This window comes from Scomber scombrus, chromosome 1 (genome assembly GCF_963691925.1).
Source record: "Scomber scombrus chromosome 1, fScoSco1.1, whole genome shotgun sequence".
Lineage (NCBI taxonomy): Eukaryota > Metazoa > Chordata > Actinopteri > Scombriformes > Scombridae > Scomber > Scomber scombrus.
The window spans coordinates 23,757,726-23,773,280 of NC_084970.1; the positions used below are offsets into that span (position 1 = coordinate 23,757,726).

Below are 15,555 nucleotides of genomic sequence, written 5' to 3' on the forward strand. Positions count from 1 at the left end.
TTCAAAACCACATGGCTTTGGCCCAACAAGCAACACAATTTCTGTCTTGTTACTGATTCACATCCATGGAATTCTTTCATATACTAAGATGTCACAGTTTTTACATGACTGACAGCCTGCATTTAAATGTGTAACCGCCTACAAAACAGATGTCCGTGGCACAAAAAAGCCAATTTAGCCAGGTTTGATTTGAAAGTTAAACTCTGGACTGTGAAAACCAAATTGATTGAAAATATTACCTTAATGTCTGTCAAATATCTTTCAGGCACAGCAGTTTTTTCAGCTATATCAAAGCACAAGCTGTGTACCTGTTTGTACCAATTCCTCTGTTGCCCAACACATAGCCTACCATTAACTTCAATTTATGCCCCTAAAGTTTAACAACAAACTGAAAACACAGTTAAACAACTGTAGATGATGACATCGATGAAGATAGCACAAAGTGCCATCAGTTTAGTAGCTAAATATATTACATTTTGCAACAATTAAAAAAAAAGTTCCTTTTGTATCTTACCTTGTCCAAGTGATGTGTGTGCTCTACTGTGTGTGTGAGAGGAGTTTAAATTGTGTGGAAAAAATTGCGTTCTTGTACTCCTTCAGGGGGATTAATGGTTAACACCTTCACATAAACATGCTTAACTACCTTGTTTCCTTCCTGCAAAACCAATGGCCAGCGCAGTTCCATTCCACTGATAGGATCAAATGAATATTCATAAGGATGTAAATCGCTGAAACAAATCTTATGTGTCTCATTTGGCCAAATATTTTGCTTAAGGAAAAACTGACAGAGAAGATTTCATATTTTGATTTTGTATTTTATTGAAAAAAGGAAAACAAGGTAAACAAAGAATTTCCAAATAATGTCAAAGTTCACAAGACTAATATAACTTATTGCTTGACTCATACATTCACAACCTGAATTCAATGTTATGGAACAACATGGAATAACAGAGTTTTTCCTCTCAGCTGTGTGACTGGTCTTATGTAACTTGGCCGAGGCACGAACCTGCGTACCACGTTTCAAGTAAATGTGACTCCAAGTGACCTATAATATTGCGATCCTTAACGTGTCTTTTAGGATAATGAGATGTACAGTATGTTGCATTCAGCATCATTCATGTTACAGTATATACATCAATCCATCCAATAAAGGAGCCCAACAGTAACCCAACAGCAAGGCAATCTTTGAAAAACTCATTAGTAAAAAAACCTTTGTGGGTTCTTCATAAATACTGATCATATTATGACAGCAACATGTTTAAGGCAGACAAAAATAATAATAAATAAATCGATGTTTGCAAAGCTGCATGCATGTTATCACCATTATGACTTGAATGATGTCAGCCATGTTTTATTTACTTAAGTCCTCTCTTTGCTTTTGGTTGGTGTCTAAAAAATAAAAATATATTTCTGTACAGCTCTATTAGTCCATTAGGGTTAGTGTTAAAACACACACATTGTCTGGTCTTCAGAGGCCAAAGAAAAAAATTTCCTTCTGTCCCTTATGTTCCTCAGAGAACCGTTAGGTCATGGCAGGACTTTGATTTCTGCCTAAAAGCCATCTTCTTGTTCTTGCGTGCGACCATGCGGCCCAGAAACCGTTTGGCTTTCTTGCCGATGCTCTCTCTGCGCCTGCAGTTAGCCATGCGTCGTGCATTCTCCTCTTTGCTGTCTTTCCTCAAGCGGATCTGTCTGACGATGCCCTCGAATAGGTCCTGCACATTGTGATGGAGGGACGCAGACGTCTCAATGAACTTGCAGTCAAATACCACTGCGCAAGCACTTCCCTCTGAAATACAAAACATATAATGAAGGAAAATTAGTTACTTTGTGTGGATGGACATTTCGCATAACATCAAGGGACAAGCTCAACTGGATGTAGACTGAAAATGGTAACTGTAGAGAGCATAAATTAACTTTAAAACATTGGTTTGCAGTGGTATTTGAATTTTCCCTAAACCCAAGCAGTCAAGCAGTCACTAACCAGCTCTGTCAGATTTAATCATGACAGTTCCAAGAATAGCTCTGAAGTTTAAAGTTATTTATATTAAATGTAGAAGTAACCAAAAATTACTTCAAAATCCACTTCCCCTCAGCTGAAAACCTTATTGGCTGAACACACCACACATGTAGGTTCAAATGGTTGGTTGATCATATTGACTTACCATCTACAGACACCTCTCTGGACCGCACCAGGTCACTCTTGTTGCCAACAAGAATTATGGGAATGTTTTCAGACTGCCTGGCCCGGCGCAGCTGGATACGCAGCTCTGATGCCTTCTCAAAGCTTGATTTGTCTGTCACCGAGTACACAATGATGTAGGCGTCTCCCATCCTCATGCACTGGTCCTTGAGCCACTGGCTGTTATCCTTTAAGAAAGAAACAGATACCGAGTTTAGCATTACAATACTACTATTACTAATAAAATAGAGATGAATCAATGTAAACAGAGAAACATTTCATGTATAATGTATAACTCTCACCTGTTCCCAGATGTCATACAACACAATGGATGCCTCTTCCTCATCCACCATAATAGATCTGTCATAAGTGTTTCCTGAGGTGGGAAAAAAAGAAATATTCTGTTACACACTGACAGCAAGGAACAAAGCAAAGCAGTCGTGTTTGTTGTCAATGTGTTGTTGCTTCTATTTGTACTGATTTTAGCACATTTCTTCTTTTGTAGTCTGCATATCCTAGCAGAAAGCTGATCACAGCTACTGATCAAGCCATCGCTGGTCTTTTATATTTTTCCTTCATGTTATGTTATTGGATGTGTTTCTGACAGTTGTACTACTGAGGGCAGGGCTGCTGCCTCTCTGTAGATGGAAATAGCAATAATCAATGCGTACACTCTTGCGTGCAAAAATAAGAACCCTGTTCTTGTTTCTAATCCATCAGTTATCATTTATCACTGTCCTACCAGATAAATATGTCAGTGGTGAGTTTAGAAGACTGTGTGGTTTTTTGTTATTTTTGAAGAATAAAATATTCATTATCTGAAAATATTTTTTATGGTTACCTTTTGTTAACTTATTTAAAAGGTAGAAATTGGCTCCAATTTTTTGTATTGACACCACTCATTCAACCTTATACTGGCATAATTCTGTACCCTTCAGTTTGCATCCTTGATTAACCTTTGACAGTCCTAATCACATGTCTTCACAGACAATGGACATGGTAAATGTGTGTCTATAAGACTGTGTGGGGGTTGCTATAGGGTTGATGACTCATCCTCAGCATCACCAGTTACCTGCTTCATCGCAGTCGTGACCAGCATCCTCAACTCCTCCAAAGACGCGTGCCAGGCTGGATTTGCCGACGCCGTGCTCCCCGAGGAGAACCACCTTGTACACCTGGGAGTCCGCTTCGCTGCTGGTGGAGATCACGGAGTCAGAGGAGTCCGACGCGCAGCTGCCCCGGTGCTGTTCGTTAGGGGAGTAGGACGTGCAGCGCAGGAGGTTGGACAGCTCGTCGGTTTGCCCAGTCTGTGGCATCGTGGCGCGCAGGTCCCGGTCGTCCACGGGCATGCTTCTCCGGTGTAGATTGGGCAGATTCATAGGAAATGGCATGCTTCCTCTTCTCTTGTCCATGTTCCGCAGTTTGTCACCCTTGTTCAGAGTCATTGTGCTTGTACCGAGGATCTGTGGACAGATGTGCCATGCGTTAATTTTGTGATCCAGGCTTAAGTTTAAACACATTTTCACAGAGAAAAGTGCGCGTACGAGTTTAGAAAGGGACATAGCGTAGTCTTTACACGTTTAAATCATATTACAAATGTTGATTATACCTAATTTAAACAGACATGAAGTCAGGTTGTTTTTCCATCGAAATGTCAACTCTGTTCAACAACAAAAAGGGAAAACGAGGAGAGAAATAAAAACACACACGAGACACTTACTCGGTGCTGGCAATAAATCCTACGAAGTGAATCCAATAATCCTTTGTTAAAGATTTGATGTAGCCGAAAAAGCGCGTTGCTTTATTCTGACCAGAGTTGCTGCCCAGCTTATTTATATAGGAGTAGGAGTGACGTCGACGGGGATTCGCCCCGGAGAATCACGTCTCCACTCATTATAGTGGTGCGTAACGGTAACATCATACAGAGGAGGGGGGGTATGACTGGAAGAGCTGAGGAATCTCCCTTCCGCAACGCCAAAAGGAGCTCACATCTGAGGGGGCGGCCAGAGATGAATCCTTGAAGAGGGAAAGCCCCCTTAAAGCAAGAGTGATCTATAAATATTTAATATTAATTCAGGAGATAACGTTTATACAAGGTGGAACTATATCCACATGATCACAGATTTTAAGGTAAAGGGCAAGATTAATGTTTTTTTGAGCTTCACGCCCCTTGCATGATAGCATGATACAAAAAATAATAATTACATTTTTAATATGAGGGTAGAGGTTGCTCCCATCCACCACTGAGGAATACATGATAACATCAATACAAACAAATCTCACATTATAAATAGGAAAATTACTGATTGCTATTAATTGATTCCTTCTTCCTTCCTTCTTCTGTGGCAGTCTTCAGTCATATTTTAATTCAATTTTGTGCACATTCAAAACATTCATACTTCAAATATGGTACTGAAAATGGTATTAACATAAAAATAAAAAAATCTACAGTATGTACTCTGACATTAATTCATCAATCATCTCCAGCTTTCCACCCACCACCTATCTGTTTGATACATGAAGGCCACTTCACCCACAAAACCATAATGCTTTGCAGCTGTAATCCTTTTCTGCTGACAGACCTGACCTATGTCGAATAATATTTGGTTTCACTGGTCTATGCCCAGATTGAATAATGATAATGCTTTCAATCTAAACATCTATGTACTACAACAATAGAGGCAAATTTTATACAGTTCTCTATTGCAGCACCAGAGAGTCCAGGTCATTTGTCTTTATCTTACTTCTGCGTGTGTTTTGTATGGTTTATCTTTCATCCAGCATGTTTTAGGCCGATATTTTTTCTTGAAAATATGTAGCTACAACACTCAGCAGTATGTGATACAGATGCACAATTCAATCTTCCAGTTTATAGAAGGGACTGTGTACGTGGAGTGCTGCTGCCTCCCTGTGGCTTTAGGTGTCACATTACAAAATGAACCTTTTGAACTCACTGTCTGTGTGTGACTGTGCACACGTTTCCATGCATTATAATGTATGCTGCTTTGTCCCTAAATTTGAACTAATGAACAATTAAACAAATACTCTGTAAACAATTAAATACTCTTCATATATCAATGCTATTGATGTTTGCATTTTTCCTAAATCTGCTTATCACAAAAAATATTTGTCTGAAAAGTCTGTCTTAACTCTCTGTCAAATCAACCTCACATGACTCCTTTTCTATTTCTCAACCATTTAGTCATTTTCAGGAAGGCCAGTTTATAAATGTAATATTCACATTTATTTAAATAATATATTACTTTTTGACCCTTTCTGTGAGACGGAGACTTGAGAGGCTGTGGTGTCATTGAACTGCATTAGCCTCTTTTCTATCGTTTTGGCCCCTAGAGGGCAGTAAACCAGATACAGCTTCACTTATACTGAATTTAATGTGCAGGCAGAGTTCGTGCCTGCTCTGCTGCTTTTCACTGAGGACGCATTTGTAGTAAATGCTGGAGTGGCATGATGATCTTCCAGAGTGGGATTGTTTTCTTTATGTATTTTTATTCTTTTTAGTCTAAAGTGTTTAATTTACAAACATCAAGGCATAGAAAACCATAACAACAATAAAAACCTCTTAACATACAGCGCACCTTAAATAAGAAAGATCATTTAAATCACATGAAATAATAATGTAATAATGTAAATAACAGAAAATACAATTGAAAAAACAAATGAATAATAATAATAATAGTATCCTGGGTGGAAAGGAAACCGGAACTCAACCTTTTAAGAGTAACTCTGCGCATGCGCATCCCTCTCGTGTCTTCGACCTCTACTTACAAACCGGTGAGAGCAAACTAACCTCTTCAGTCACCAGCTCACTGTCAGTAAGAACCTTGGTTTTCTTCTGTATAAGTCTGTATGTATCTTTGTAGCTGTTTAAACTACAGTGCTGCTTTGCTCTTTTGACGCTCTCAGCTAGCTTAGCTCGTTTTCAGCGACCTTGTTCGGTTTGCAGCTTGTCTTGACCTTACCACTTAAAATTACTTGTGTGTTCCCACTTGGCACACTTTGTACTTTGTGATATAGCAACCTAGTTACAGTCGACTAACTCAGTCTGCTGCTTTATTGTGTTTCTTATATGTGTCTGTGTGGACAGCAGACACTGAATCACTGCCAGCTCCTTTGGGTGACCTGAAGTCTCGTCGTCATGTATGCCTGCGCTAAATTCGTCTCCACGCCCTCTCTGGTGAGTGATCATGAATGAATGAATGAATGAATGGATGAATTAATGAATAAAAATAACTGCTAAGTGTTCTGTCTCAGTCTGTTTAACCGAGTCTCTACACATCATGATAGTTTGCAGATAGCTGTCGGCTGTTAGCTGCTAGTCTGTGTTCAGGGCAAACAATCAGTAGCTATCTTTGACCCTCTGCTAAAGTTAGCCAGCTCACACCTGCAAGGACGTCCTGTTTTTGAACCTGTATGAGGGCTTAACCCAACAATATTATTAATAGTTTGTCTACCTTTTTGAATCTCATATGCGTAGGTTTTATCTAGATTTGATGTAGAAATAGTCACTGTTTGATAACAGCTATACTTATATTTAGGACAAGGTTAATGTCATTGTAGATGAAAACACATCCTCGTGATATCTTGAGCTGAACTGATGTATTACTTTATTATTGTTACTGATGATGAAGATGTGATTATAACATGCTGGTAAATTTATTTTAACAGAGCACAACTGCAGTAACAGAAATGTGCCCCCTACTTTTTTTTTTTCTCGATACAGGTCCGTGCTGGATCTCGGGCACTGTACAGGCCGCTGTCAGCAGCAGTAGTGTCAGATGCCAGGAAAGCAGAGGTGAGAAGCTACCTGTATTAAATATATTAACTGATTTGACATTATTGAGTGTCAATTAATCTCCAGGTGCCTCCAGTTACCTGCACCTAGGAAAAATAGGATAAAATAAACCTGTAGATTGTAATGCAATCCAATACAACAGTGCTATAATAATACTGCAGCTGTATAACCTCTTCATGTATTCTAATCTTATTTTAATTGGTAGGATTTGATTCGTAATTCTAATCCCGTGTACTCAAGAGACAAGACCTGAGACAGCACATTAGAACATTGTGTACTACATTGTTCCCATATTTCTATCAAAAACAAACTTGACTCAGGTGAGGTGCCGCTACACTTTGCTCAAGCACTGATTAAAAGATGAGGGGAACAAACCATTGAATGGTGCTACTTCACTCCCACAAATGGCAATGACCTACAATGCAAGGTGCAGCCCTGACCATTAGGAGGAATTCAGGGTTTAATGTTGTGTTCAAGGACACTTTGATGTATAGGGAAGGAGGACCAGGGGATCGAACTTATTAGTAGTCGATCCACTCTGCCGCCTGAGCCACAGCTGCCCAGCTTAATGGTTACTGCCCTTAGTAAGGAATGCAACTCTATATCAATAAGTTTCCTTGACTTGTTCAGTTTGGAGAAATTTAATTTCATGCCACAGCTAAACTCTGACCCCTAAACCTGTCTGTGTTATGTACCTAATAGATGAGTTAAGTATTCAAGACAAATACACAGAACAGCATTAATTTGCATAACAGAGGTGACTGGCATTGAGCAGCAAAAGTTGGAAATCTATGCTGGTATTTTATGTTTGTTTGTTGTTTTTTTGCAAAGCACCAATAAAATGCCACTGAATGTATTTGTAGTATTTGTAGCAATGGCCAAATTTGCCATATTAATGCTTCTGTGAGCTGTAAATGAAATGCAATGGATATTCATGTACCAGATGCCTAGAATATGTTAAAGGAATTTTACATAACAATCGCACATTATATTATACTGTCCTCAATTTATTTACTACTTCTGCTGTACAGTGTTATTAACATGTGTGTATGTGTGTTTTCTGTCTTGTATTTTGTACCAACACCAGTTGGTTGGTAATAGTTGTTTTTTTTTTTTTACCAAGATGTTATTTTTTGATATCTAAAAGATTTGATCTCACGGGTTGCAAACCAAGTTTACACCATATTTCTTTCTTTTTTTTCCTTTCTTGATTACAGAAAAAACATTTTTTTACTAACTTCACTTTATTTTTTATTTCAGACTGCTTCCCTCCTGGTACCACAGAGTATCATTGCCTCCCAGCAGCAGGTGGCACTGCGGGCATTTCAGACCAGCGCTGTGAGCCGTGACATCGACACCGCTGCAAAGTTCATCGGAGCAGGCGCTGCCACTGTGGGAGTGGCTGGATCTGGAGCTGGGATTGGAACAGTGTTCGGTAGCCTTATTATTGGATATGCCAGGTAAATTGCTCATGTCTATAAGCACTATGTCAGAAAAAACAATCAATTAATTTCCATTTCAAATTCAAATTAGGTGGGAAAATACGATTTTTAGCCAAAGTACAATTTTTATGAGATTTTAGGTAGTTCTTCCTAAACTAACAGAGGCATCCTTTATTCCAAATCCCATCAGTATGTTTACATACATCAAGAAGTATATTTTAAGTGAAAAAATATAAATATATTTAAGAAGTGTTGAGCATTGTTAGGCTTGTGTTTCCAGTTAATCTACAATATAATAATAATAATAATAATAATAATAATAATAATAATATATAATCACATATCCTACACAGGGATTGTCTTCTCATTTAAATGTCTTGCCCAATTTTTTTTAACAAAACTCTTTACTCCACAGGAATCCCTCTCTGAAACAGCAGCTGTTCTCCTACGCCATCTTGGGCTTCGCTCTGTCCGAAGCTATGGGTCTCTTCTGTCTGATGGTGGCATTCCTCATCCTGTTTGCCATGTAAACCAGTTTGGCATTTGCTGTAAAAGAATACATCACAATGTTAACAATAATGAGCGGTTTGGATGCCCATGAATGGTACAATGACTTCAGCCAATCGTGTGGCTTAGGTGACATTGGTGTTTCTTAAATTATTGTGAAGTCACTGATGTATGAAACTCGAGCAAACCGTACTCCTCCTTTGATGCTGGTTTTGCCAGTATGTTGTATATTTAATCAAATGTTTTTGTTAACAAACACACAACCAATAACAGAAGTAAAACATTCAATTCATGTGTCTGTACAATTTTTTTTTAGCGAGTTCTTCATATGTTTGAGTTATTTTTATATGTTGGTTTTAGACACAAAAATGGTGAAAACTGTAATCTGCCTCCAATCTAAAGTGTGTGTTTGCTCGTTACCTCAATTGAATGCCTGAACTTGAATATGTGAACACACACACACACACACACACACACACACACACTGAGAAAGGACTCTACAGTGAAGTACACAGCTCATCTTGTGTCCAGTGGTTTTTAGAAGGTAAAATATTTGCATATTCATAGATTATGGAGGGAAAAGGATTGATGTCAACTTCAAGAATTTTCAACCAGGTATTTAAAATTTTCTTGATGAAAAATCACATCAGAAACAACATTATTAAAAGCTGACTAGTTCTCTATATCAAAACATTTCTGGGTGGATATTTAAAACCCTAATAGTTTTTTTTGGCTGTGACCTGTCAGCTTCACTGAATATGTTTCTCTCAGCAGTACCAGTTAAATTACTACATATGGCTAGTTAGTCCAGTAAATTTCAAAACTCACCTGTGACAGAGATTTACTATCATTTTCTGTCTTACTGTTTATAGTTCACTCAAAATGATTGTCAGTCTTCAACAGCCTGGCTACCTGGCTAAAATTAGAATGAATTTACCATTTTTTCTGATTTGGTCAGATTGCATTACTTATTTAAATGTGAAATGAGGGAACAAAAACTTCTCATACCCATTAGATTGTGTGGAAGTTCTTTAATGCTAATGAAAGGACAAAAAGATGAAAACTTAGCCTTGATATTTAAAAAAAAAAATGCCCATGGTAAATCAAAATTATAGACTTATGGAATTAAAGGTACAGCATTTTTAACCCAATGTATACCGTAATTTTGACTATTGTGACATTTTATCACAATTGTGCCTTTTTACCTTTACTTTGCCTCATAATTTACATTTTTTTAATTAGATAATTATTACTTATTATCTCACAGTTTTTATTTACCCTTATCATTTTTTAAGTTCTCATCCTTTTCTTTTTTCTTTTCTTTTACTGGCGGAAATGGGCCTCCATAAGATGGTTTGTACCCAACATTTATTTGACAGGTGGAACTAAAGAAGCGCAGTCCGAGATGAGGGACGGACGGATTTGAGGAACGTACGTGTCAGTGTGTATTTGTTGTCCGTGGGATTTAAAATGATTTGATTATACTCTGACATGTCAGTTAGGTGGTTAAAAAAGGGGGAGACGAATGTACCAATTTTGCAGCACATGGAGGATAATTAGCTCCAAAGCTAAAAAGATAACGCCAAGACCTCTGTGGTGGTCAGACAGCTGTCACACGGGTCCTGATGTTGTTTTACAGCCGAACAAAGCAAAAGGAGCCCCAAATACTCAGGTAAACTAATGTTAGGAGAAGCATTTAATGTATAAGTTAGTCTCTGTGTTCCTCTCTGGTTTTAAAGCGGTTACCACACACTGTCACAGCTCCTGTCTAATATTAGACACTTTATATTTAGCTCTCCAATCCTCTATTTTTAAAGGCATATAATCATTTTTTAGCTTAAGTTTAGCACTGCTAAACAGTGCTCTACTACCTATATGTGGTTGTATGAGTAACTTTAGGACTCAGCATTATTTAACTGATAAAGAAGAATTTGGACGATTTACCCCTGAGATATAAATACTGTTAGTTATACTCTGCAATTGGTCATTTTTGAGAACAATATTTTTGTGTATTGCATGCTTATGGAGCTCTAATATGTATTTTGCCACGTTTGTCCCTATAATTAAATATACCTGCAGGCTATCTATTCTCATCAGTATAGATTTTACAGTCAGTATCCACCAGGGGGGGCGAGTGTACAAGACATCACATCACTCTGCTGGAGACTAGAAAGTGATACACTTACAATGGTGTTTGGTGTGTTTACTGTTAAGCTGGAAATAAAATATAAAAATAATTTGAATGTGTTAGGTAAGCAGGTGTCAGCCCTTTTTTGGAGCTACTTAATATTCACGTTTGTTATTGTGGTCCAAATGAGTTGTGCATGAATGGAGGACTCACAGCTTTAAATCAGAAAATGTCCCCACATTCCAGTAAACATCAAACTGAGTGCTTTCAAACTTTCGAATGAGTTCCTGAATAATTTCTTTAGGATTTACTGTGTCTCTTGGTAATATCATCACCACAGTCTGTTTGTAACAGGTAACCAAAACACGCAAAAAGCAAATATCTTCATGTCAACCAGTGCTGGACCATTTTGACCAGCAATACAGTCAGGAACTTGGAGACTTGTGGACACCTGCAAGGTAAATTTTGTTTCCAATAATCATTTCTGCTTACGTTTGTGTAGAGTGTGTACATTTTGGTCATTGGGCTTGCTTCTCTTCCAAAGAGCAGTGCTCCTGGACCCTCACTCCTGGCAATATGGGGTCATGCTCAACCGCTTCACTACAGTGACAAACATCAAACAGACTCTCCAATCAAAGGGATTTTCCACATTGCTGCCTCAAACAGATGCCTCCACACTGTGTTGTGATGTCCCCACAGCGTCTAAATCTATATCTCAAGATGAAAAATGCCCTGTTTTGCCACCTCACTGCATCTCCAAGTGTCCTTCTGATGACTCCCATGTTCAGCTTGTCAGCAGCTCTCATGCGCTCAGTCAGCTGCCTCAATCAGAGTCTTCACTCAGATTGCCCTGTTCTTCACTACAGTGTTACATCCACCCATATCCAGTGTGTTTCCCCTCCCAGGCTCACAGGCCTGGTCAACTGAAGCAGTACTATCTCCTGAATGCTGCATCCCTGCTTCCAGTGCTGGCGCTGCAAGTCAGAGATGGAGAGAAGGTTTTGGATCTTTGCTCTGCCCCTGGGGGCAAAGCTTTAGCCATAATGCAGTGTGCTACCCCAGGTAAAATAGCTAATTTAGTAGACTTGACAAACTTTATAATTTAATCTATTTTATGTAAAAACACAAAGGTAGACTTGAAATCAAGGCAGTCAAATAAATGAATGCTAATCCTACTCATTATATACTGAATGTTTGATCAAGTCATAACTTGACGTAATGAAATTTGACAATTGGCATTTTATGTTGACAATATAATATTAAACTTTAATTATCAACTCTTATAGTTATTAATATGAAAACATTTCCCACAATAGACCTTATCACATCTTATTTAAATGTGTTCAGCTTTGTTTTTAAACATTAAAAGCATGTTTTGCACATAAGTTTGTGCAGTTGATTTTAAGAAATATTTTTGTCAGCCCTGAATGGCCAATTGAATAGCCCCTGCATTGAATACAGGTAATAAGTAATGCTGTCCTGTGCTATGTTCCAGCATTTCTCTGCTGTAATGAACCAGATCCACACAGACGAGACTGGCTGGCTAAAACCCTGGAGTCTTTTCTGCCTCACTCATTAACTAGCAGAGTGATTGTGTCTGCACAGGATGGACGGTCTTTTGGGCAAAGTGAAGAGGGGACATATGACAAGGTGGGGAGAGAACCGCTGTCATGTTTACGACATGATTGAGTTTTACTTCAGTGTCCAACAAATTAAGGTGACATGCCTCATAGTGAAGGCCTGGTTAGAAATGAATTATAACAGACAGCCTTTGAACAGTAGCTAATAAACTCAGGAGAAGAGAAGAGAACCATTTATTCAAAATAAGGAGCCAAGAAGAGACAGACGAATGGCTGGAAGCAATCAAAGGACTCAAAGTGACTGATAATGTAGAGGATGAAAAGGTAGGGAGTAAGACATACAGTGTGAACAAAGAACTATTGAACAGTGCACACAGACTGAACAGAATTTATGTGTATTGTAGCAATGATGTGGCTCTGTAAGTCTGTAAAAAGGACACATTTTCTAGGTACAGAGGGACTGAAATGATTTGAAGAAGATTCTTTTTCAACTTTACTGACCATAGTTGGTCCCTTGATGGCTGAGGTGCGGTGGGGAAAATATATAATGTGCTTGGATTATGTTCCAGACCTCCAGCGTTTGTCTTTTTGTCTACTCTCTTTCAGTCTGACTCCTCACAACTCTCATATATTTCTCTCTCTGTTCCACAGGTCTTAGTCGATGCTCCTTGTTCTAATGACAGGAGCTGGTTGTATTCTTCCAGTGGCCAACAGGGGGAACAGAGACTGAAAGAAAGAGCCCGGCTGCCTGTGCTCCAGGCTCAATTACTCAGGTAAGTCCTATGCCCAGCCTAAATAAATGTCTTTTGATTAACTGAAATTCCTAAAAGACTGTTTCATTCCTTATTGTCAAGATGAGGAATTATAAAATATTTGCCTGTGTTTTTGTGGTACACAAAATAATATAAACACTGTAAAAAGGACTTAAATTAATTACAATTCCTAACAGTGTCATAAAGTGGAATTACATTAGATTGACTTGAAATTAGCATCATTTGTCAGAGATATAAAAAAAAAAAAGTCTGGTAACCATTTCCTAAACATGGGAACATTCAAAGCAACATAACACCACCAAGAGAATTCAGTGGAGGCTGTGTCAAATGTGGTCAAATTGCAGTTGTACCAGAAAAAAATGGCTAAGTTGTTAAATGTTTTGAGGTAGAAGAAACTCATAAAACTTTATAGCCATGTTTGAAATTGTGATTTATGCACTTCAAAGTTAGTCCCTTTTTATAAAGTTGAGTATCTGTCTACTCCCTCTAGGTCTGCACTGTCAGCCGTGCGTCCAGGGGGCGTTGTGGTTTATTCAACTTGCACACTGTCCAGCTCTGAGAACTATGCTGTGGTTGAGACAGTGCTGAATGACTGTCCTGAGGCTGAACCTGAAGACCTGTGGGAGGAGATTGCTGTTCCTTTATCAAACTGCTTTACATTTAGTCCAACTCACCGTGGTCATGAACAGACACCTCACAAGCCATCCCTGCAGTCACAGTACGGCGCCATGTCCACTTATCACCACAGACTCGGCATACTAGTGGTTCCTCAGCCTCGGAAAACCTGGGGACCGATGTTTTTGTCTCGCATTAGAAGGAGGAAATAGTGTTTGTCTTCCTGAGCAGAAGAGATGTGTGAAAACAAGTAGATACACTTCATGTGTACAACTTTTGTTTTGTTTTTCTAGAAATAAAACTAAAATACCTCACTCAATTGGGTTTTAATTCTCAAAACTACCAGCATGTGCCAATCTATAGGACAAGAAAGAAAATAAAAGCAGATTAGACATGCTGTTGCACACACATCAATGTCACCACTTACAGTAAAAACAAAAAAAGTAATGAGTGTTAAAGCTTTTCTTGTTCATAGCTGCTGTTTAATTTTTATAGTAGATGTTTCTGTTATCGACATAAACATCAACATCTGGCTATCAACATAAAAAAACAATAGGAAAAGAATATCAATTACATTCACACTGAACTCCAGTGATCTGCATCAAAATAAACCTTAGTCAATTTACTTTTTTGGTTTTCTTTTCACTGACTTCTCTATGCATTTTACTGTATTTATTTATTGATTATAACCCTTCCTTTCCTCTCTGCTGACAGTATCAAAAAGGAGGGTCTTTAAAAACAGAGAATACAATATGACACTTAGAGATGTGCACTCTGTATCGTCCCCCAAAAATATGCTTCAAGAAAACTCAGTACTCATACTTGTACTGCAGTTGTAACACTCATTTGCTGCAGCTGTCACATGTAAAAATTGCAGAGGCTGTTGCATGCATGTTCACTTCTGCAGACCATATCTGCTTCTGTTTTCTTTCCTATAGTTGGTGCAGGTTGAACTGGACTGGGTGTTAGGTGTTTCACATCAATTACACTGTATCCTCTTATAAACAAGTTGACTTCAATTTTCTAAGATGTAATATTGTCATATTAAACATTCATTCACCATTTATTCTGTAAGAACCTGGTGTGAGTTTTCTAAATACCTCATTTGAGGCTCAACAGCATAGAACTGACATTCAGAATCTCCAACTTCCAAGCTTTTAGTCCATTCATTAAATTTTTATCACTTGTTGGCTTAAGTTATCACTGATTTCTTTTTTTGTGTCAATGGGAATGGCCCACAATTGCAATGTGTAAGCACTTAAGCAGATTTAACATAGGCTACTCAACAGAAAGCTAAAAGTTAAGAGTCTGAGAGATGGGTTTAATAACAGTCTATGAGGAAATGTAAGAGCAGTAATCATATAATGAACACACAGTTCCCATTTTCACCAACTATCTCTTTCTTCATTGCCGCTATTCCGCTCCCTGCACTGTCTCTCTCTGAATTAACTTGTGCTTTAAGTCTCACTAGATGTAATCTTACACCTGTCATCGTGCCTTACTCCAGTGTGTTTG

General features: G+C 38.3%; 3 protein-coding genes across 8 annotated transcripts; 2 read left to right on the forward strand and 1 right to left on the reverse strand.

Moving 5' to 3' along the window:
• Nucleotides 1-800: 800 nt before the first annotated feature.
• Nucleotides 801-3,967, reverse strand: rrad (Ras-related associated with diabetes). The gene is made up of 5 exons (XM_062417239.1): nt 3,903-3,967; nt 3,255-3,645; nt 2,485-2,558; nt 2,166-2,370; nt 801-1,789 (listed from the first exon to the last, which is right to left on the reverse strand). The coding sequence occupies exons 2-5, from the start codon at nt 3,625-3,627 to the stop codon at nt 1,512-1,514; spliced, it is 930 nt and encodes a 309-aa protein (XP_062273223.1). The 5' UTR covers nt 3,628-3,645; nt 3,903-3,967; the 3' UTR covers nt 801-1,511.
• A 1,945-nt stretch (nt 3,968-5,912) lies between these two features.
• LOC133977657 (ATP synthase F(0) complex subunit C3, mitochondrial-like) lies at nt 5,913-9,232 on the forward strand. 5 transcript variants are annotated; one of them, XM_062415893.1, is made up of 5 exons: nt 5,913-5,974; nt 6,288-6,377; nt 6,924-6,995; nt 8,256-8,455; nt 8,853-9,232. In XM_062415893.1, the coding sequence occupies exons 2-5, from the start codon at nt 6,339-6,341 to the stop codon at nt 8,965-8,967; spliced, it is 426 nt and encodes a 141-aa protein (XP_062271877.1). In that variant the 5' UTR covers nt 5,913-5,974; nt 6,288-6,338; the 3' UTR covers nt 8,968-9,232. The 5 variants fall into 5 exon arrangements, with proteins under 5 accessions (XP_062271877.1, XP_062271896.1, XP_062271886.1 ...); XM_062415912.1 differs by having other exon boundaries at nt 6,291-6,377; XM_062415902.1 differs by having other exon boundaries at nt 5,954-6,011.
• A 1,140-nt stretch (nt 9,233-10,372) lies between these two features.
• On the forward strand, nt 10,373-15,155 carry nsun3 (NOP2/Sun RNA methyltransferase 3). Of its 2 annotated transcripts, XM_062416195.1 has the most exons (6): nt 10,373-10,616; nt 11,427-11,530; nt 11,617-12,134; nt 12,568-12,722; nt 13,304-13,425; nt 13,916-15,155. In XM_062416195.1, the coding sequence occupies exons 1-6, from the start codon at nt 10,470-10,472 to the stop codon at nt 14,250-14,252; spliced, it is 1,383 nt and encodes a 460-aa protein (XP_062272179.1). In that variant the 5' UTR covers nt 10,373-10,469; the 3' UTR covers nt 14,253-15,155. The 2 variants fall into 2 exon arrangements, with proteins under 2 accessions (XP_062272179.1, XP_062272187.1); XM_062416203.1 differs by lacking the exon at nt 11,427-11,530 and having other exon boundaries at nt 11,978-12,134.
• Nucleotides 15,156-15,555: the final 400 nt, after the last annotated feature.